Genomic DNA, 21,344 nt, shown 5'->3' with positions numbered 1-21,344 from the left:
CTCTCTCTCTCTCTCTCTCTCTCTCTCTCTCTCTCTCTCTCTCTGAGCCACACCCTTCCTGGTTTCAATCAAGATAACCAGTTTCCAACATTCCTGAAGGGGACTATGTCCCAAAGAGAAACTTCCCCAGGCTAACACAATTTCACATACATCTTATTTAGTAAAAAGGTGAAAATGATTGTAACAATTATTTATGATGTGTGGTTTCCCTAGAACACATCCCATGCATACGTTTCATATAATTTCATATATCATTTCATTTTCATATATCATTTCATATCATATCATATATACGTTTCGCTATCATTTCAGAGTTCATTAAAATGTAGAAAAACACATTTTAATTATCTCAGCAAATTTATCTCTCTTCTAACCTCTGACATCTTCATTTCTGTGTTTATTGTCTTAGTCCCTCTTATCTAGCTGAGGATGCCTTTAGGTCTATAAGATATTCTCTATCTCATGTTTTTAGTCCTGTACTGGGATAAATTCCTTCGTGATATGATAAGATCTTCCCTGCTTTGTAACTTGCTGACCAATTACTTTTCCTTCTGAGAGAGAGACTCCTTGATTTTCAGTTTATATTCTTTTATATCAAATATAATATTCAAGCCTATTTTCCTGTTCCCATAGAATTTACTGGGAATTTTTGAGAGTTCTTTCAACGTACATGAGATTTGTTTTAATTCCCTACCCCCTCCTCCCCTGAGTAGATCAGACTTTTTGTTAAATAAATTCATTATAATAAACTTATAGAAGCCTTTTTGTGCTGGAGCTCAAAATTTGTCTAACTTATACTCCTATCTCGAGAGTCATTATATGTTTTTCCACTTGCGAGAACGGTTTGTTCCTGTAGCATAGTCATTTCATATGTATGGGCTTCTCCTGGTGGAACATTAATTCCAGGCAGTGTCACAAGAGGTAGAGGTTTGTGTTTGATGCAAGTCCATCTTTGTCTGTTGGCACAAAGACACAAGTATGAAACCCCATTATTTGATTGAATAGTAATGGGTAATGGAAGGACTCCCCTGAGAGCATGTCAGATTGCCCCGGCCAGTGGCAGGGTGCCTTGCCAAGGACAAAATTCCTTTGGCATAATCCTGCTTGCAGCTGAGTCTGCCACTCCAAAGAACTGAAGACAGGGGTCGATTCCCCACTGAGGATTAGATGTGTGCTTGTCACACAAAATATCCAGGTTTCCAGCAGAACTCCCCGCTTCACCAGCCCCGAACACGTTTTTTCCCATTTCTGCCCCCCCCCCCCACTCAGCACATGTTATTTTAGAACCTGCAAGAAAGTAGACCTTTTCAAAAACTGTGTGGGCAATCTAGAGTGGTGGGGAAGTGGGGGGGGGAAAATCCAGATTCATTTTCACCGCCACTGTATGGTAGTGGCTGATGGAGCCCTCTTAATATCCAATATGAGGAGCATAGTGGGCTGTGCACAATGCATGCACAGTCTTTTTTTTTTATTTCACGGATTGGAGATCCACATGGATACGAAGCAATATGGGGCCGGTTTTAACTGATTGACTGAGTAGAAGGCAATACAAAGCAGGGCTACACATCGTATCCACATGATCCGACTACATGGAGGCATAAGAACGAGCCTGCTGGGTCAGACCAGAGTCCATCTAGTCCAGCATTCTGCTACTCGCAGTGGCCCACCAGGTGCCTTTGGGAGCTCACCTGCAGGAGGTGAAAGCAATGGCCTTCTGCTGCTGCTGCTCCCGATCACCTGGTCTGCTAAGGCATTTGCAATCTCAGATCAAAGAGGATCAAGATTGGTAACCATAGATCGACTTCTCCTCCATAAATCTGTCCAAGCCCCTTTTAAAGCTATCCAGGTTAGTGGCCATCACCACCTCCTGTGGCAGCATGTTCCAAACACCGATCACGCGTTACGTGCAGAAATTTTTCCTTTTATTAGTCCGAATTCTTCCCCCCAGCATTTTCAATGGATGCCCCCTGGTTCTAGTATTGTGAGAAAGAAAGAAAAATTTCTCTGTCAACATTTTCTACCCCAGGCATAATTTTATAGACTTCAATCATATCTTCCCCCTCAAGACACGTCTCGCCTCTCCAAACTAAAAGGAAGTCACCAAAAGAGCTGTGAGAACAGGAGGCTTCACTTTCACAATGCGCCCATTTGCTTACGTTTCTACCACATAGGAATTCGTTCTGCACATATGCTTTCGCGAAACGTGGCTCCGAAAGTTTGAAAATAAAATAAAAAATTCCCGCCCCAACACAACGCAACAGCGAATCAGCATAACCCTTGAGCGGATCACGTGTTCAATCCGCCTCAGTGGGGAATCCTTCGTTGCTGCTGCATTTCTAGGAACAAGGATTGTTTGTGGGGCAGAAGCTGCAGTGGAGACGCTGAAACCGTGCTGAAAAGGATGAAACCGGTTTGTATCTACATTCATTTTTTCAGTGGAGAATCGACCAGGGACAGCCTAGAAAGCAGAGAAAGGCACACCATTTGCTCAGCCTGACGATGTGCCCAAAGGGGTTTGTTGTTGTGTAGATCTTCTGTCAGAACACTCTGGCCGTTTCCCCACTTTTTAAATGACGTCGGTTTCGTCTGGTCCAGAACCTTTTTAGCGCGAGGGTCGTGTTCCCCGGGCTTCCCCACTGCCCCAAGCTCTGCGCGGGGTCATCGAAAGGCGCCATTTTCAGCAGTGCCAGAATGACCCTCGCTGAGGGGGCGCAAGAGCAGCAGAGTCGGGGCGGCTGCGCTGTTGCCGCCCCTGTAGTGGGGAGTGCAGTTGGACCCCGCTCTACTCGGCGAGAGTAGCACGCAGCAAACAGTGAGTGGGGAAAGGGCCACAGTTTGGGTTGATAGGTTTGCTGCGGAAAGCCCAAAGGCTGCTAAAATAATGTGCAAAAGGATATTTTTACACTGGGGAATTCACTGCTACAGGATGTGGGTGGCAGCCACGTTAAGGGGGTTAGGAAAAGGTTAGACAGCGTGATGGAGGGACAGGTCTGTAAATGGCTAGGGGCTGGGAAAGACGAAAGAACCTCCATGCTCAGAGGCAGTGAAGATGCTGTTCTGGGGGCAGACAACGAGGGTTGGCCTTCCCACCTTGCTTGTGAGCCTTCTGGGATATCTGGCTGCTGGGAAGAGGATATCATCGCACTAGATGTTTCCTTCATCTGATCCAACAGTTCATTTTTATGTGCACGTGGCCACTCCAAACATGGTTGCTGATGCTGCCTCTCAACAACTTCAAGATTGTGTTACTGCGCTACCAGGGTAACTTTTAATCATTTCAGAATGATCTCAGCTCTCGGCAGCGCGGAGGAACAGCAATCAGGACCCAACACAGCAAGTATAGTAAAAACAGCAAGATTTCATTGAGATGCTGACCTAAGTTTCAGCACCTCCGTTCCATACAGCAACTGCGCTGCCTAGCAGCTTTACAAGGCATTTTATTTATTTATTTGTTTATTTGTTTATTTGTTTAGATTTGTAGACCGCCCCATCCCCTATGGGCTCTGGGTGGTGTACAACAACATCAACATATATCCAGCTTGCAACGAAATAAACAATTAATACATGTATTAAAATCCATTAAAATAATTAAAACAGCAGTCAATACATTAATAACAGGCGTCCCATAACCCAATTAATTAAAAAGCCTCCCAGAAAAGAGGGAACGGCCGGACTCCTCCTTAGGAGGATAGCATAGATGTAAACAAAAGAATGGTAAAAGTAAATGAGTAAAGAGGGGGGGGCGGTATACAAATTTTCTCCCGCCTGGAAATCCGGGACATTACAGAACAACCCACCACCATTCATTAACAAATACAGGAACCAATCAGAGTCCAGAGGGCAGTCCCTTCTTGAATTTCGTGGCAGAATCCAGAGTGAGGCAATGAGGTAGGCGCGGTTGAATCCAAGGTGGGAAAAAACACAAAGGATCCACTGGGTGATCATATCAGGAAACGAAACCTAAAGGTGGAACACCTCTTATCTGCTGGGTGATGGGATTAAGGCAGGCTGATGTCCGTCTTCCAGGGTTCCCTTTGTTAAGAGTCCATTCTTGGTTTTGTGAATGAAAGGAGCATGCCTGGGTGGGGCCGGGCTGGGCTCCAGCCTGCAATACGATACAATACAATAGACCTTTATTGGCATAAGATACAAAAGCGTGATTATAGACCATCACTAAATTTAAAAGAGTTGTACATGGCGTCTATGAGTAGTTTTACATTCTAAAATCGCACTTCGCTCCAGCCTGCATTCCGGCCTTGAGCAAAGGAGGTTTTATACAAATACAGAACAAATCCTATCTTCTATCTAATACAGAACTCATTCCTATCTAACTACAGAGAAATAAAATATAGTTTCGTTTTTAATTTGGAAGACAAAATCGGAAATGGATTTATTTATTTCTGACACCGCTATCAATTGTTTTGAGACAACAAATTGGGATGTTTTCTATCACCCAGATCCGGAGGAACATAGCACCGCTGCTCTGAATTATATTATATACTGCACAGATACTCTGACATGTGTGGTCTGAAACAGCGTGCATCAGGGAATGCTGGTAAATTTCGTTGCACGTGCACAATGACAATAAATGCTTCTTATCTTCTTATGTGGCTAACTGATCGTGCGCATTTAATGGTGAATCCAGGTTGCAGTATGTGTGGGCCATATTTGTGGCTTTCTTGCTGACTTAATGCCTATTCACTGTCCGGCTAGTCCAGTGGTGGCGAACCTATGGCACGGGTGCCAGAGGTGGCACTCAAAGCCCTCTCTGTGGGCACTCCCGCATGTGGGAGGGGGTGGAAAATCACCCCCCACACACACACACACATCTAGGCTGGCCTGGACATGATCCTTTACCTGGGAGTAAGCTCAGTTGCTGGCAATGGGGCTTGCTTCTGAGTAAACCCTCCTAGGATCGTGATTCACCCATTTGAAGCATTGCACGGTTGCTTCACTAAGCTTACTCCCGAGTAATGCGTGCCTCAGAACCAACCATTTTTCCTCAACTAAAACCTCAGTATTCAGGTTCAATTGCCGTGTTGGCACTTTGCAATAAATAAGTGGGTTTGGGGTTGCAATTTGGGCACTCGGTCTCGAAAAGATTCGCCATCACTGGGCTAGTCAGATGCTGGAATTGCAGCCATTTTCCTAAGAAAGGAAAATAATTTTCCCCCCTTTCTGAGAAGGAGAGACTGTTCTGACTGTCCCTTTCTTTCCTGAAAAACTCTTTGGCTTTTAACCACAGCAGATCAACCAGGAGTCTGATAGAGGCCGTTTTCCCTGCACTGTCGAGGAAAACTGTTGAATGTGAGTTTCTGGTGTAGATACTGAAGGCCCAGGGGACCACCCAGGAAGAAAGGTCCATGTGCCTCCCCACATAACCCACCAGCCGCCACATCCCAGCGTGCATTGGTCCTGTCCATCAAACCACTCACCCGTGGCTCCCCAGCTGCACAGCACAGTGTACCCAGTTCCAGGCCAAGCCCCCAAGGGGCTTCCCCTACACAGATGTATTTACATAGGCAGGAAAAGGGTGCGGGTGGGGGGAAAAATTTTCAACTTTTTCTGGGCTGAGGGAGGGCTGGGGGTGTTTTCGCAAAGGCTGCAGGCAGGCAAGCCCCAGCCGGTGTCCGTGTGGCTGGGTGTTTTGCTGTCGGCCAGCAATGGCAGCTTCCTCGTTCCGGGTGTGCGTGATGGTCTGCACCGCTCTGGGGGTTTGCCTGGCGGCGTCAGGTAAGGCTTGGTCTATTTCTTCAGCCCAGTACGCAGGTCCCCAGGTGGGAGAGGCAGCTGGAGAGTTTGGCTGCCTCGGGCTGCGGGGCTGTTTCTGCAAAAGAGAGGAGAAGAGGTTCAGCCTTGCCTGGCAGTTCATGGTGGGGGGAGAGACCGGGATTCATAAGAACGTAAGAAAGAGCCTGCTGGATCAGACCAGAGTCCATCTAGTCCAGCTCTCTACTACTCGCAGTGGCCCACCAGGTGCCTTTGGGAGCTCACCTGCAGGATGTGAAAGCAGTGGCCTTCTGCTGCTGCTGCTGCTGCTCCCGAGCACCTGGTCTGCTGAGGCATTTGCAAACTGAGATCAAGGAGGATCAAGATTGGTAGCCATAATCAGTGGTGGCGAACCTTTGGCACTCCAGATGTTATGGACTACAATTCCCATCACCCCCTGCCAGCATGGCCAATTGGGAATTGTAGTCCATAACATCTGGAGTGCCAAAGGTTCACCACCACGGCCATAGATCGACTTCTCCTCCATAAATCTATCCAAGCCCCTTTTAAAGCTATCCAGGTTAGTGGCCATCACCACCTCCTGTGGCAGCATATTCCAAACACCGATCACGCGTTGGGTGAAGAAAGGTTTTCTTTTATTAGTTTTAATTCTTCCCCCCAGCATTTTCAATGGATGCCCGGTTCTCGTATTGTGAGAAAGAGAGAAAAATTTCTCCCTGTCAACAGAGAGAGATGGAAGGGAAGGGATTCGCAGCAAAAGACTGGACCCCGGAATTGCTCAGCCCTGATGCTTTTCATTTCAATCCAAGCTGGGATTCTGCTTCTGTCCCTCCGTTTGTGCAGCTGAGGATTAGCAGCTTCAAACTCGGCCCCGGGCCTGACACGGCTGAGAGGCTGACATTCAGAGAAATGGAGAGCGAGGGATGTGCAGCGAGACGGATCAGCGCAGAGCTCAATGCTTCCTGCTGCACACTTCTGCTATGCTGCGTGCAGAAGGTGTGGAGGGACACCTGCGCTGTGGGGCAGAGGAGGAGCAGCCCCCAGCGCTGGTGGCTTCTTTGAGAGTAGACAGGGTTGGACTTAGGGGGCTTTGGACTTGGTAGCCAAGCATTTCAGGTCTGAAACTGACAATTATTTGTTCTAAGAACAATAAGCTCAGGATGGAGGCTTCTTGGGGAGGTGAAAGCACTCTGCACATGCCTCCAAGCATTCCCAACTGTTAGCCAGGGGTGGCCAACCTACGGCGCTCCAGATGTGAATGGACTACAACTCCCATCAGCCCCTGCCAGCGTGGTAGATCCAAGAGCGTGCCTGCTGTGGCGCTTTCTGCCCTGCTTTTGATTCTTCGCTGCGCCTCAGTTCTTCCTGGGATTTGAGGCAGGGCCGGAGCGTTATGCCCCACCTGTTTCTTCACGAGCCCGATGGAGAGTGAGGAAACCGCCTGAGACTTTTTGGTTTAGGGCAGTGGTTGCGAACCTATGGCATGGGTGCCAAAGGTGGCACTCAGAGCCCTCTCTGTGGGCATGCACAAACAGAGTCCCCCCACACACACACACACATCTAGGCTGGCCTGGGCCGCTGGGCTCGATTATTAGCATTAAACCTAAGACCTAGTTTCGGGGAAGCAGTGTAGGTAACCCTGTTAAGTGATGTTAAACCCCACTGATTTTCATGCAAAGAACAAAAGTGTGATCCTTTACCTGGGAGTAAGCTCAGTTGCTGGCAATGGGGCTTGCTTCTGAGTAAACCCTCCTAGGGTTGTGATTCACTTGTTGGAAGAGTTGCACGGTTGCTTCAAAGCAAAGCCACCGACTACCATCAAGCTTACTCCCAAGTAACACATGCCTCGAAGTCAGCCGTTTTTTCTAAACTAAAACCTCAGTATTCAAGTTAAATTGCCGTGTTGGCTCTTTGCGATAAATAAGGGGGGGGGGGGGTTGGGTTGCAATTTGGGCACTTGGTCTCGAAAAGGTTTGCTATCACTGGTTTAGGGGAAAAAGAAGGCTAGGCAGGCATTGATAGAGGTTTGTACAATTATACATGGGGTAGAGAAAGCAGACAGAGGGAGCTTTTTCCTCCGCTTTTCATCATATTAGAGCTCAGGGACACCCAATAAAGCTGACGGACAAAAGGAACTACTTCTTTACTCAACTGATAAGTAAATTGTGAAATTTACTGCCGGTGCAGGTCGTAATGAAGAAGAAGAGCTGAATTTATATCCCTCCCTTCTCTCCTGTAAGGTGACTCCAAGGGGCTGACAAACTCATTTCCCTTCCCCCCCCCCCACAACAAACACCTTGTGAGGTAGGTGGGGCTCAGGGAGCTTCAAAAAGCTGTGACTAGCCCAAGGTCACCCAGCTGGGGAATCAAACCCGGTTCTTCCATATTAGAGTAAGGTGACCAGATTTTCACCTTTTTAAAGTGGGACACGCGCACCCCAGAAGGCAGTGCGACAGCCTTCCAAAATCGGGAGATTTTAAAAACCCCGTGGGACACGGGACAAATTGCTTAAAAGCGGGACTGTCCCGCCAAAAGCGGGACGTCTGGTCACACTATATTAGAGTGCACCTGCCCTTAACCACTATGCCACTGCTACTCTCACACAGTTAATGGCCATCAGCATAGATGGCTTTAAAAGAGGGCTAGACAGATTTATGAAGGATGGGTGGCCATGGTAACTAAAGGGAACCTCCACCCCCAAAGGCAGTATGCCTCTGAACCGCAGTGCTAGGAAAAGCCGACAGAGTGCAGAGGCCTTGCTCTTGGAGCCCTGCTAGTTGGATTTCCAGGAGCACTGGTGGGCCATGAGAGCTGCAAACTGCGGCTCTCCAGATGCTCATGGACTACAAATCCCAATTGGCCATGCTGGCAGGGGCTGATGGGAATTGTAGTCCATGAACATCTGGAGAGTCACAGGTTGCAGACCCCACTCTGGATGGTCCATCGGCCCCTCCTAGTGGGGCTCTTCTGATGTCCTTACGAGCTTTCACGGGGTGCTCTAGTCCCAATGGCTTTCTTTGGCATTTCTGGTTTAGCTGTTCTAAAATCTTGCCACAGTCACAGTTCTAGAACTCAATAAGATTTCCACTCCCACAGAGACTTGGAAGGCCATTTTTTTAAAAAGTAGTCTAGAAAACAAATTTTATAACGGACCTGGAAGCATTTAAAATGTTGGGATTAAATTTCAAGCAAGTGCAAAAAAGAAATCATATTCCTGTTAAAAACAAAACCACTGGGAAACCTAGAGTGGCCATCTTCTCTCCTGGTCTCCACTTGGGGTGCATCTCTTCTTCAGGCCCGCCACGTTCTGACCGACTGAAGAATCCACGCTTCATCGCTGTCAGGTGGGGCTCCAAAGTCTCCTTCAGCTGTGTTTCCTCCTCTGAGGTCATTTGGCGTAAGGAGGGTCAACAAAACGAAATGGCGAACAGCTCCAGAATCCTGGTCATCAACAACTCGTCGGTGTCAACCATGAACATCGCCAAACTCCAGCATGCAGACAGCGGCGTCTACTTCTGTAGCACCAAGGTCGAAAATGAGACGACGAGAATGCAACAGCGCTGCGGCACTGAGCTCAAAATCATGGGTGAATCTTGATACTCTCTTAAATACTCCTCAGTCCTAGATCCAAGACCACATATGTGCAACCACTTGGCAGAATTCGGTCTTCAGGCCCTTATTTGTGGGTCAGCAGCCAGACATTCCGAGGGAAAATAACATGCATTTGGGAATTTCATCAAATGCTGTTTAGAAGGCTATGTGCTGTATTATAGTTGCCCAGAACAGCGGTTCTCAACCTGTGGGTTGTGACCAGAGGTGGGATCCAGCAGGTTCTCACCAGTTCCCGAGAGTGGGTTCCTATTTATTTGTGTGTGCCGAGAGGGGGTTACTAATTGGGTCCGCTTTTCCGTTAGAAATTCCATTAGGTCCAAAAATCATAAAATCCTGTTGTTTCCTATGTGGCTGGTTAGCGAAGGTAGAAAACGGGATTGGCTTGTTTTAAAAACATGTTTTAGAAATATGGTCAAGTTCCTTGTTTAAGGAAAGTATCCTTCTTTTGATTTCTAGAAACAAAATTAAGTATTTGAAAGTATTAAGTATTTGACAGGCAGTCAATTAGAGGAGTAGTTGTTTCTGTTGGCAGTAGACGATAGGACTTGCTATAATGAGTTTAAATTATGGACAGAAAAATACCAGCTGGAAATTAGGAACTTTTTTTACAGTAAGAGTTTTTTACTGTAACAGATAAATTATTAATGCCCCGCCCCCGGAATGCCTGGCCACGCCCCCGTCATGCCCCGCCCATCCCCATTGGCGCTACACCTCTGTTTGAATCCCACCACCATGGGAACCTGTTACTAAAATTTTTGGATCCCACCACTGGTCATGACCCCTTTGGGGGTCAAACGACCCTTCCACAGGAGTCGGCTAAGACTCTTTGCATCAGTGTTCTCCATCTATAAAATGGATAAATGTTAGGGTTGGGGGTCACCACAACATGAGGAACTGTATCAAAGGGTCGCAGCATTAGAAAGGTTGAGAACCACTGGCCGAGAATGTTTACATATTTGCCTGATGCATATACAGTTGCACTGCATCATTGCTTTTGTAGTCTAATGTAGATCATATCTGAAGAACTATCCTGTTTCAATGAAGGAAAGGAAAATTGTAATCACATCTGGATGCAAATGAAAGGTTCAGTTGCCCCAGAGGATAAAAGCTCAGGCCCTTTCCGCATGGGCCTAATACGGCGGCCTGGGGACGGCAAAAATGCCATCCCCAGGGAGCCGTTCGCACAGGGGGCGCAGCTGCTTCGCAGTCGCGCCACCCAAGCGGCTCGAAGCCGCCGTTTTCCTACCTCGCTCCCTGGGGAAAAGCGAGGTTTATGGAAAATGGTGGCTTTGAGCAGCTGCCGTGTGAACGGCAGCAGCTCGAAGGCGCCTTCCCTCCCCCCATGTCCGGTCAACCTACCTGCTTTGTGGCCCTCCGGCGCATCGCCGAGGCCTGGGGACATGCCCCCTCTGCCCTGCGACTCCGGAGCAGTTGTGCAGGGCAGGGGGGCGTGTCCCCTGGCCTCGGCGACGTGCCAGAGGGCTGCAGAGAAGGTAGGTCGACCGGACGACGGTGCAGCACAGCACCGTCGTCTCGGTAGGTTCTGGGACCGTTCATGGGAACGGTCCCAGAGGGGTTGGGTCGGCATCATGTACGCCGACTCAACCCCTACCGTGACCGTGCGGGAACGGCCTCAGGTCTGATATGATGTCAGAGCAAAGCGCTAAGATTAACCTCCCTTTTCATTTTAAGGTATCAGCACCTATAAGCAAGTGCAAGATCGGAACACCATGAAAGACACCATCATTTTGATTCAGTCCGTTCTTCTTTTCATGTTCATAAGTTTCCCTCTGTTCATGATTCTAGGGAAGGTGAGTGTGTTGGGCATTTCCACTTGGGATATTATGCACAAATTGTTTCTGTGACACGGTACTGCATACATTGTGTTGTGGTTATTTTGACAGTTTTGGGGGTATTCCGCAAAATATGTAATTTTTTTAAAAATGGAAAGTATATAATAAAGTGGTGGTGGTGGGTTTTCCGGGTTGCGTGGCCGTGGTCTGGTGGATCTTGTTCCTAACGTTTCGCCTGCATCTGTGGCTGGCATCTTCAGAGGTGTATCACAGAGGGAAGTCTGTTACACACTGTGTCCAGTGAAAAGGGAATTTGAGAAGGGAACACAGGATTTGCATTCACCAATACTGCTGCTGCAGGAAATGCAAATGTGAATCACTTCCTGGACTGAAAAACCCCACCTGCAATGCTGTACTATCAACCACACCTTTGCATAGCAAGTTCCACCCAAATCCCACTTCCTGATTGGTTCCCCGCCCGGGGACATGACAATTTATACCCCACTAAAACATTCCCTTCTCACTGGACACTTCCCACTTCTCACCAATGAAGTTCAAAAACAAGTCCAGCAAGTACTGAAAAGAAGCGTCAATAATTGTCCGAAGAAACAGAAGCCGTCAATAAGTAACTTGGAATGTGGTTCTGTTCCCACTTTTTCCTTTTAGGGTGACAGTAAAGAAGCCCCTGAGGAGGACCACACTTATGAGGTGAGCAACAATTAAATGGTTGGACTAGAGCCCCCCAGTATGGGGTCCACAGGCGTCACGGGGTCACTGACACCTTTCCTGCTGCCCGCCAGGTATTTTTCTGAAGTGGGCAGGGCCAGGTGGCACTGTTGCCCAGCAAGGGTTTTGATTGGCCGCTGGTGATTTGATTGACTTTGCAGATTTAAAAAAATGTTTCTGTGGCAGTAGCTGCTACCACAACACGAGGACCTTCCCTGGCCGCCATTTAGTGGCTGGCTCTGCCTCCTACAGCAGCCATTTTGTGACAACCCCTTTATGGCTGTGGCTGCCATGTTGTGTCAGAATTCCAAAGGGGTCCAGAGGCTAAGAAGGGTGGGGACCAGGGGTGGGATTCAGCCGGTTCGCACCACTTCACCAGAACCGGTTGTTAAAATGGTGCTTGTAAACAACCAGTTGTTAGTGGGGTGCTGTGTGGTTTCTGGGCTGTATGGCCGTGTTCTAGCAGCATTCTCTCCTGACGTTTCGCCTGCATCTGTGGCTGGCCAGCCACAGATGCAGGCGAAAGTCGAGGCGATACTGACTATGACTTCGAAAACTCCACAATACCAATATTCTAACGTGAAATAGCCGACAATACACATTAACCAGTTGTTAAATTATTTGAATTCCCACCACCGGAACCGGTTGTTAAATTATTTGAATTCCCACCACCGGAACCGGTTGTTAAATTATTTGAATTCCCACCACCGGAACCGGTTGTTAAATTATTTGAATTCCCACCACCGGAACCGGTTGTTAAATTATTTGAATCCTACCACTGGATATAAATATCCACAGGCAGGGGGAAAAACCTGATTTGTTATTAAATTGAGCATTTATACATATTGATTTGCATTTTGTTTTCCGGTAGCCTGGATGTAGAAGGTTCCCTTAGTCCTAAAAGCTTTCTGGAGCTGGAGTTCGCTGGAGGCAAAAACTGATTCCGTTGCTTTCACAACACTTTTTGTTACTTGGATCCAGCAGCTGAGATTTTGGAAGGCTGTCTGTGCAATTCTCAAAGCAGTTGAGGCTTGCAAAGTGCTTTGCTTTGCTTGATCCCCCTGAACCCTTGAAAAGGTTTCCTGAGGGCGATTTCCCGCTGGCGATTAATCAGGAGGAGTCACCCGAAATATTCAGGTTTCCTGTGATCCTCCCTGCGAACCGCCAAAGAACACAGATCAGTCCCGTTTCTGGCATCCCCACCCCTTATGGCGGGATTTTCCTGGACCTGCTTGTATAAGCACCCTTTTTGAAAAAACACTCCAATGGGAGCTAATAGGAGATGGGCGCTACACATTTGAGGGTCCATAACTGTCCCCATGAACCAAAACTTCACCAAACCTGGGTGGTATCATCAGGAGGGTCTTCTAAAGATACTCTGGCATTTGGTGCTTCTAAGCTTAATTGCACCCCTGAAGCAGAAGGCACCCCGCCCCCCCAAAGGGGCAGGCCCTGGAATGTCTTCACTAGAAACGTAGGTGGGGATGTTGGAACCTGGATGAAAAGGTGCCGATTCTTTTGAAACTTGGTTGCATCTAGATTACATTTTCGGTGGGAATTCAGCCTAAAGTCAGCCAGCAATTTACACCATTTGTGAAAAGCAAATTCATGGGGAGGTGGGATTTCACTACGAGAGGGAGGGAGAAGAACGTCTCCGAGCCACTTCGTTCTTTTGCAGGGCCTGGCTGTTGAATTAGCCGACACCTATGAAGACATCGGTACCTACCAAGACAAAGCAGAGAAGTGGGACCTCGGTGAACACCCAGGCGAAGAGTGATACCTGTTGGGGGTGTGGCCCAGCATGAGTTCCACACCGGACGCTGCAAGTTGCCTCCTACCCCCTGGGGGCAGTCTGTCCGGGGAGACTCCTTGCCACCAGCTTGCTTGCGTTACCTATCATCAGCTCCACTGCTAGGACACCTTCAGCATCTGAGATTCTCTGGACTTTGGAGTTCCTGTTAAGACACACACAAATATGGGAGTGTGGAAAGAGAACAACTAAAGTCAAGGCGCGCAAATAAAAAAACCGGGGAGCAAAAAAGTGTAGACATCAGAGAAATTTGACGATGAGAGGGTGTTTAAGAAAAGAATTCATCTAGCTTGACTTTTCCTGCCCCCCCCCCCCCAAAGTGTGGTTTTAAAACTTCTGTTTCCCTTCTCAGTTTCCAAGTGCAGAAGGGCACAAACAGGCAAAAGTTATCTGTCAATTTGTCAAATCCAGTATTTCTAAACTTAGTGTTTTCTAAAAATGTTCTCAATCCAAACATGAGGAAGAGGAGCAGGGCTCTCCAGTCATCCAAAACAGGACATAAATTGTTTTCATGCAGAGTTCCAATTCACAGACAGGGAAAAATATTTAACCGTTCAACCCTTGGCTCCCTGTGCTAGTATATCAGTGTGAATAGATGCATCTTTTTAACGCTCTTTTTTCCCCCTTTAGGACACTGATAATAGTGCAGGGAGTCTGGTTTTGATTAGCAGGTTAAATCCAGTGGTGGGATCCAAAAATTTTAATAACAAGTTCCAATGGCGGTGGGATTCAAATAGTGGCGCCGCCGCACACACGCACCTCCAGTCCCTATTGGGCAGGGAGATTGCTTTAGTAACACCTTCTCGGCACTCAGGAAAAATTAGTAACCACTTCTAGAGAAGCGGAGAGAACTGGTTGGATCCCACCTCTGGTTAAATCCCATGTTCCCTTCCCCGGTGGCTCCCAATTTGAAATACAGGTATATCCACTCACAGTTTACCTTTCAGACTGATAAAGATCTGTGATTGGCATCATGTTTGCTTCTGATTGAAGTTGTAAGATTTACATTGAGAGGTTCTTAACTCCTTCACCCATCCACCCTTTTCACAGTCCCGGTCAGTCCTCCTGCAAGGGAAATTCAAGGATACGCATACATTTCCCCCTATGGGATGAATAGTAACCTGGGTGGGGACTTAGATCAGAAAAATGGCATGGCGGGGGGACGGGACGGGTGCGGCAACCTAGCCTAAATCAGCTTCAGTTTAGAGGCTCACTATGGGAGGAACCCCAAATAGAATTAAAATGGTTCAAATTTGTTGGATTATTAAACTAGATATTTAGCAGAGGGCGGAATAAGAGACCATGCGACAATTGCTGTTTTTTTAAATAAAAGAGTTTACTTACTATTAGGGAGGGTTTACATGAGGAAAATAAAGAATAACTTTCTATCCTTGCACTAACTTGGTTACATTGCGTAGGAACATAAGAACATAAGAACAAGCCAGCTGGATCAGACCAGAGTCCATCTAGTCCAGCTCTCTGCTACTCGCAGTGGCCCACCAGGTGCCTTTGGGAGCTCACCTGCAGGATGTGAAAGCAATGGCCTTCTGCTGCTGCTGCTCTCGATTGCCTGGTCAGTTAATGCATTTTCAATCTCAGATCAAAGAGGATCAAGATTGGTAGCCACAGATCAACTTCTCTTCCTCCATAAATCTGTCCAAGCCCCTTTGAAAGCTCTTCAGGTTAGTGGCCATCACCACCTCCTGTGGCAGCATATTCCAAACATCAATCACACAGTGTTTCCTTTTATTAGTCCTAATTCTTCCCCCCAGCATTTTCACTGGATGCCCCCTGGTTCTAGTATTGTGATCCCACACGGTGCCTATCTAGCAAGGCAGAGATTCACCTCTTGTGGTGATCTCAACATTGTGTGAGATATCTGTTCCAAGTGAAGTGAGACAAAGAAACATGCTTAATGGGGTGCTGTGTGGTTTCCGGGCTGTATGGCCGTGTTCTAGCAGCATTCTCTCCTGGTACAGGAAAAATGTCAGGAGAGAATGCTGCTAGGACCACGTATGCAACAAGCTCCACAACATAATAATTCCGACGATGAAATGGGTTCAACAAGACATTAAACATACTTAACTTTATAACCTCTGACTTGCGTGACTTGTCTCACATAGGCAATGCCGGGGTTGGCTTAATCAATGAACTGGTCATAAAACTCTGACCTCAGTAACTAACTAAAACTGAGCCCTCCGGGGGAGGGTGGTTTAATAATAATAATAATAATAATAATAATAATAATAATAATAATAATAATAATAATAATAATAATAATAATAATAATAATAATAATAATAATTTGACAGCAGGGTAGAGGACAAAGGCTGGAAAAGATCACAAAATACAAGGACCACCTAGGTGGAAATTGAGCGATTGTGGCAAAAGAACAACAGTAATCCCACTAGTAGTGTGATTGCTCTAGGAGGAATCCCAAGAAATCTTGAAAAACATCTGGAAAGCCTAAACTTGGACAGAACATCAGTCCACATGCTGCAGAAAGCAGTACTTCTAGGAACTGCACATATTCTAGAATGGAAATACCTCCTATCCCTAGGTCCTTGGGAAGGGACTCGAGTATTTCCAAAGAAGTTGAATTCCAGACACTTGTGCTGTGCTGTAATATGAATAATAATAATAATAATAATAATAATAATAATAATAATAATAATAATAATAATAATAATAATAATAATAATAATAATTAGCATTGCACATAGTTAACCCCTTCATGTCTGAATTGTGACAGACAGACTTGCAAATCCCAACAAAATTGCTCGTGAGCTTCCTGGATTACAACCACGAACGTAATGTAATTGGAAAATATCACACAGTGTGTTTTAGTCAGATGATAGTTTTGCTTTGTGCCTCTCCTTGTACATATGTAAAACGCTTACAACCTTTACACTTACTACGAGCGTAGTAAAATATTATTTCCATTGTATGGCATCTCAATATGACATCTAGCCCCATTTGCTCTCCCCTGGTTAGGGCTGTTGCCAGCTCTCTGCTTTTTTAAAAAAATGTTGACTCATAGATCTCCTGCCCTCTCATTTCATTTGCTCTTCTGGAGTGGCTGGAATGTCAGGACAGTATCGGTGTCATCCAGCAAATGTTAATGGCCCTAGAAACAAGTCAGAGTTAACACAGGAGAAAAACACACCCCAGGTCTTATTGTTTGCCTCTTTGGTTAGTGGGACACCCCAGTCCACACAGAGACCTTGGCTCCGCCCTCCCACACACACACACAAACATGTCATTCCTGGGAGGTGACCTTTAGATGATGGTGCAGCTCTGCCTATCTGAGTGAAAGCCCAGAGGGGGCTTCTGAGAAGAGGCCGGCAATTCACATCCTCCAAACTCTGCTTATTAATAGGGTGACACCCAACCTTTCCCCGAAATGTCACCGACCTCCATCCCTCTGAATGTGTTAATAAGCCCCTGTGGGTGCTGTCAAGGTGTCAAGAATGCATGAGCCACGGGCTGCGCTGTAAGGTTGCCGATCTCCAGGTGGGCCCAAAAGTTCCCCCAGAATTACAGACTACGGAAACCAGTCCCTTTGGAGAAAATGGCCTAGGTTCTAGGTAAAATTTCTCCCTAAACTCCCCTCTCTGCAGGCTCTACAGCAGGGGGTCTGCAACCTGCGGCTCTCCAGATGTTCACGGACTACAATTCCCATTTTACTAATTGGCCCATGCTGTGCCAGGGAGCTGAGTGGCAGGATTGTAGTCCCATGAACATTCTAAGGAAACGCAGGTTGCAGACCCCTGCTCTACAGACACCACCACAAACCTCCGGAAATTTTCCCAGCCACAGTTGGCAAGTCTAACGGCCCCTCTCCGGGTTAGCACAGACACAGTTGTAACAATCCTTCCCCAGCCATGCCCCACTGCGCAAGTGCCGTGGGGAGGGCAAATCGGCCAGAGCAGCCACACCCCACTCCCATTAGTGGATTCATACCCTCCCAACAGGGGCTGACAGTCTCTTTTTTAAAAAAGCATTGGTTTTGCAGCAAAATAGGTTTAAAAAACCCATCGAGGAGACCAGTCCACTATAAGGGTCAGCTATCATGCTACTAGATCTGTTGCTGAATGGCAGACTATTCGTGAATGGTGCATTTGTTAAGAAGTGCATGTTAAAATAATGGAGAAAATGTGCCCTGATAAGGTATCAGTTGTGTCTGTTTATCTGCATTTACAATCACCCGGCAATCTGTTCCCCAGCTTTCACAGGTTGTGAACTTATTTTTAAGGAATCTCCACCAGCTGCTAAGAGTGTAACAGCACACAACTATTTTAAGAAGCAATGGGGAAAATAGCACTTTCGGCCAGCAATGCACGAGAACTAAGGCTGGGTAGGGATCTTTTTTAAGACATATGTATACCAGAAGCGGCTTGGTACCACAAAGTATCTGCAGAGAATTCACTGTACAAAAGACAAAATTGCACTTTTAAATATTTTTTATATAAATTTTGGTTGCAAAACAATCACACAGTAAGAAGTCCAAAGGCACATACACACAGTTCCTAGGATATAAACAGGGGAGGAGAAGATGGAGGTGGGATGACTAAGCAGGGAGTTATAAGAGAGCAGGGGACTTTATCACGTTACTCTAAATCTGCAGATACTTCTGGAGAAGGCAGGGATTCCTATACCAGCATATGGAGAGTGAGGGCCAAAGCAGCAGCTGGAGCCAACCCTGAGGAGCTTGAGCCAGCACTGAAGGCCAGCATTGAGAACTTGAACCAGCAGCAGGAGTTTAGCTAGAACTTGCAGGGGTAGGGAACCTGCGGCTCTCAGATGTTCAGGAACTACAATTCCCATCAGCCTCTGTCAGCATGGCCAATTGGCCATGCTGGTAGGGGCTGATGGGAATTGTAGTTCCTGAACATCTGGAGAGCCGCAGGTTCCCTACCCCTGCGCTAGAGTAAAGAACCAGCATTAAGAACGTGGAACTTGCTGAAGAACTAGGAGAAGAGCTACATATGTCACTGATTATTCAGGCCAAAAGTTTTGATTTTTCTTCTTCTTTGGCATCAGATGAGACCAATGAGATTATAGACACTATTCAGCTACTAATATTTATCAAGGGGATAGATTTCAACTTCAGAATTACAAAAGAGTTGTGTGCACTGCAGAGTTTGAAAGGCATTGCAACATTGACGGAGTGTAAATCAATGGGAAATCTTGGTCTGAGTTGGAGTAAATGGAAAAGCATCATAACTGACGCTCCAAAACATATGGGGGGGAAGTAAAACTGGTTGACAATTGTCCCTTCCACATCGCAACTTTCCACATCACGGTTTCAGTTTATAACAGGTCAGCGCCAGACCGCACTCCCCAACATCAGCACCCCCCAAAGCAGGCCAAGGGGGGGGGGGCAATGTAATATAAAGCCCTCCGTGTCTGCTGCTATCAAGGGGCCACCGCTGCCAATGCCACCGTTCACCACCTCCTGAGCAGGCCCAGAGAAGCCGAATAGCCCCTGCTGCTGCACACAGACCACCAGAAAAACTGCACCCCCCTCGTTTCCACCCAGTAGCAACCACCTTGTGAAAAAAAAAAATTAGCCACTCTTCCAGATCATGGGGGACACCACACCCCTAACCCCAGTAATGTGGAAGGAACATTTGCTACTCATGAGGAGGAGGGGGGATCAAACGCAGCTTTCCAGGCTGGTGTACATGGCTCTTAATGACTACACCATACTCCAGAGTCTCTTTGGTTACCAGGAGGTCCTGCAACCTATAAAATCTTGCTGCCTAAAGAAATATATATATTTTTTGCTGATCTAAATATTTTTCTCCCAGTTTTCTCCAAATATTTCCATCTTTCTGTTTGAACTAAGTCTACTTTATAATAAATACCACTTCTTACTTCTGTTGCACTCCTGTTGGTTTTTTTGCCATCGAGAAACAGCTGAGTGATGGTGATCCCATAGGAGTTTCTTTCTTTTCTTTTCTTTTTTTACGTTTTATTGAGCTTCGTTATGGTGCGAGGAGAAATGAAAGATTTTTTTAAGGCACATGGGACATTGCCCGTTTTTAAATTAAGTATTTCAAACAATCAATGTTCTTTGAGAGTCAATGGAAAAGAAGAAAGAGGGGGGGAAAGGGAAAGAGAAAAAGGGAGAAGATTTTCAAAGAGACATGAGGAGGTGGTTTGCTGTCGTTTGCCTCTGTGTCTTGTTCCTCGTATACCCTGGTGGTCTGCCATCCAAATACTTGCCAGGGGTCACGGCTGAGATAGTGTGACCGGCCCTAGGTCATCCTGCAGGCTTCCATGGCAGAGTGGAGATTCGAACCTGCATTTTCCAGATCCTAGTCCAACCCCTTAACCAGTGGTGGGATCCAAAAATTTTAGTAACAGGTTCCCATGGTGGTGGGATTCAAACTGTGGCGTAGCGCCAATGGGGCTGGGCGGGGCATGATGGGGGCGTGGCCGGGCATTCCGGGGGCAGGGCATTCCTGGGCGTGGCTCTGGCAAGGACGCAGCCGCTGCGCCGGTCCTTGGGCGGGAAACAAATGAACTCAGGCGCAGGCTGCCACGCACACCGGTGCACCTCCTGCTAGACTGCTTCAAGTTCTGCGCGCTACTGCTGAGAGGAGGGGCGTAACTAAGGCAAAAATCACGTGGCAAAATCACCAATTAGTCACCCCCTCTCGGCACACACCAATAATGAGTAACCCACCCTCGGGAACCTGTGAGAACCTGCTGGATCCCACCTCTGGGTGTAGAGCACAATACAAACCGTTGGAGGCGGGGGGGGGAGTTTGCACAGGTCCCATCCCAAAACGCGTTTGCCTCGTTTTATTTCCTTCAACCAGGGATTTTTGAAAATTGCTAAATCCCCCCACCCCCACCCCACCCCCAAGGTTGGTCACAATGTCCTAATTATTATATGATGTATTGGGTCACAAAGTGATCGTTTCAACATAATTGTCTAATTGTTTTCTCATTTCCAATTTCAGGAAATGCACAGGTTAGGGCTTTGGCAAGTCGCTGCGGAAAATGAATTTCAGAGTTGTACAACCATGGAACCACCTCTCTTGGCCTCTTTGCCAACTGGCCTGGCACACAGCTGGCATATTTAAGAACACTCTCTTGGAGGTCAGTGGTGGACTCCATGCAGGGCAAATGTAACCGGTGTAGACAGTGGTGGGATCCAAAAATTTTAGTAACAGGTTCCCATGGTGGTGGGATTCAAACTGTGGTGTAGCATCAATGGGGCTAGGCGGGGCACAACGGGGCATGGCCGGGCATTCTGGGGATGGGGCATTCCTGGGCGGGGCTGTGGCAAGGATGCAGCCGCTGCGCTGGTCCTTGGGTGGGAAACGAATGCACGCAGGCGCAGGCTGCCACCCACGCCGATGTACCCCCTGCTAGACTGCTTCAAGTTCTGCGCGCTACTGCTGAGAGGAGGGGCGTAACTAAGGCAAAAATCACGTGGCAAAATCACCCATTAGTAAACCCCTCTTGGCGCATACAAATAATTAGTAACCTACTCTTGGGGACCTGTGAGAACCTGCTGGATCCCACCTCTGCCCTTCACCATTGTACCATGCTGGCTATCACACCCCTTGATCTTCCTCAGTTTTTTTAAACTCCTGCTTACTCCTGCCTGTCTTGCTCCCCAGCTTCAGGTCCCAGGTGATATTGGGGTGGGGGAA

The 21,344-nt window shown here is 47.2% G+C and overlaps 1 protein-coding gene across 1 annotated transcript; it reads left to right on the top strand.

Moving 5' to 3' along the window:
- Positions 1-5,608: 5,608 nt before the first annotated feature.
- CD79B (CD79b molecule) lies at positions 5,609-13,902 on the top strand. Its single transcript, XM_048517844.1, has 5 exons — positions 5,609-5,733; positions 9,026-9,316; positions 11,035-11,153; positions 11,802-11,843; positions 13,540-13,902. The coding sequence occupies exons 1-5, from the start codon at positions 5,664-5,666 to the stop codon at positions 13,636-13,638; spliced, it is 621 nt and encodes a 206-aa protein (XP_048373801.1). The 5' UTR covers positions 5,609-5,663; the 3' UTR covers positions 13,639-13,902.
- The last annotated feature ends 7,442 nt before the right edge of the window (positions 13,903-21,344 follow it).

The sequence above is a fragment of the Sphaerodactylus townsendi genome, linkage group LG15, assembly GCF_021028975.2.
Source record: "Sphaerodactylus townsendi isolate TG3544 linkage group LG15, MPM_Stown_v2.3, whole genome shotgun sequence".
In the NCBI taxonomy this organism is placed as follows: Eukaryota; Metazoa; Chordata; class Lepidosauria; order Squamata; family Sphaerodactylidae; genus Sphaerodactylus; species Sphaerodactylus townsendi.
The sequence above is the reverse complement of the archived record's forward strand: the minus strand, read 5'-3'. Positions and strand labels throughout refer to the sequence as shown.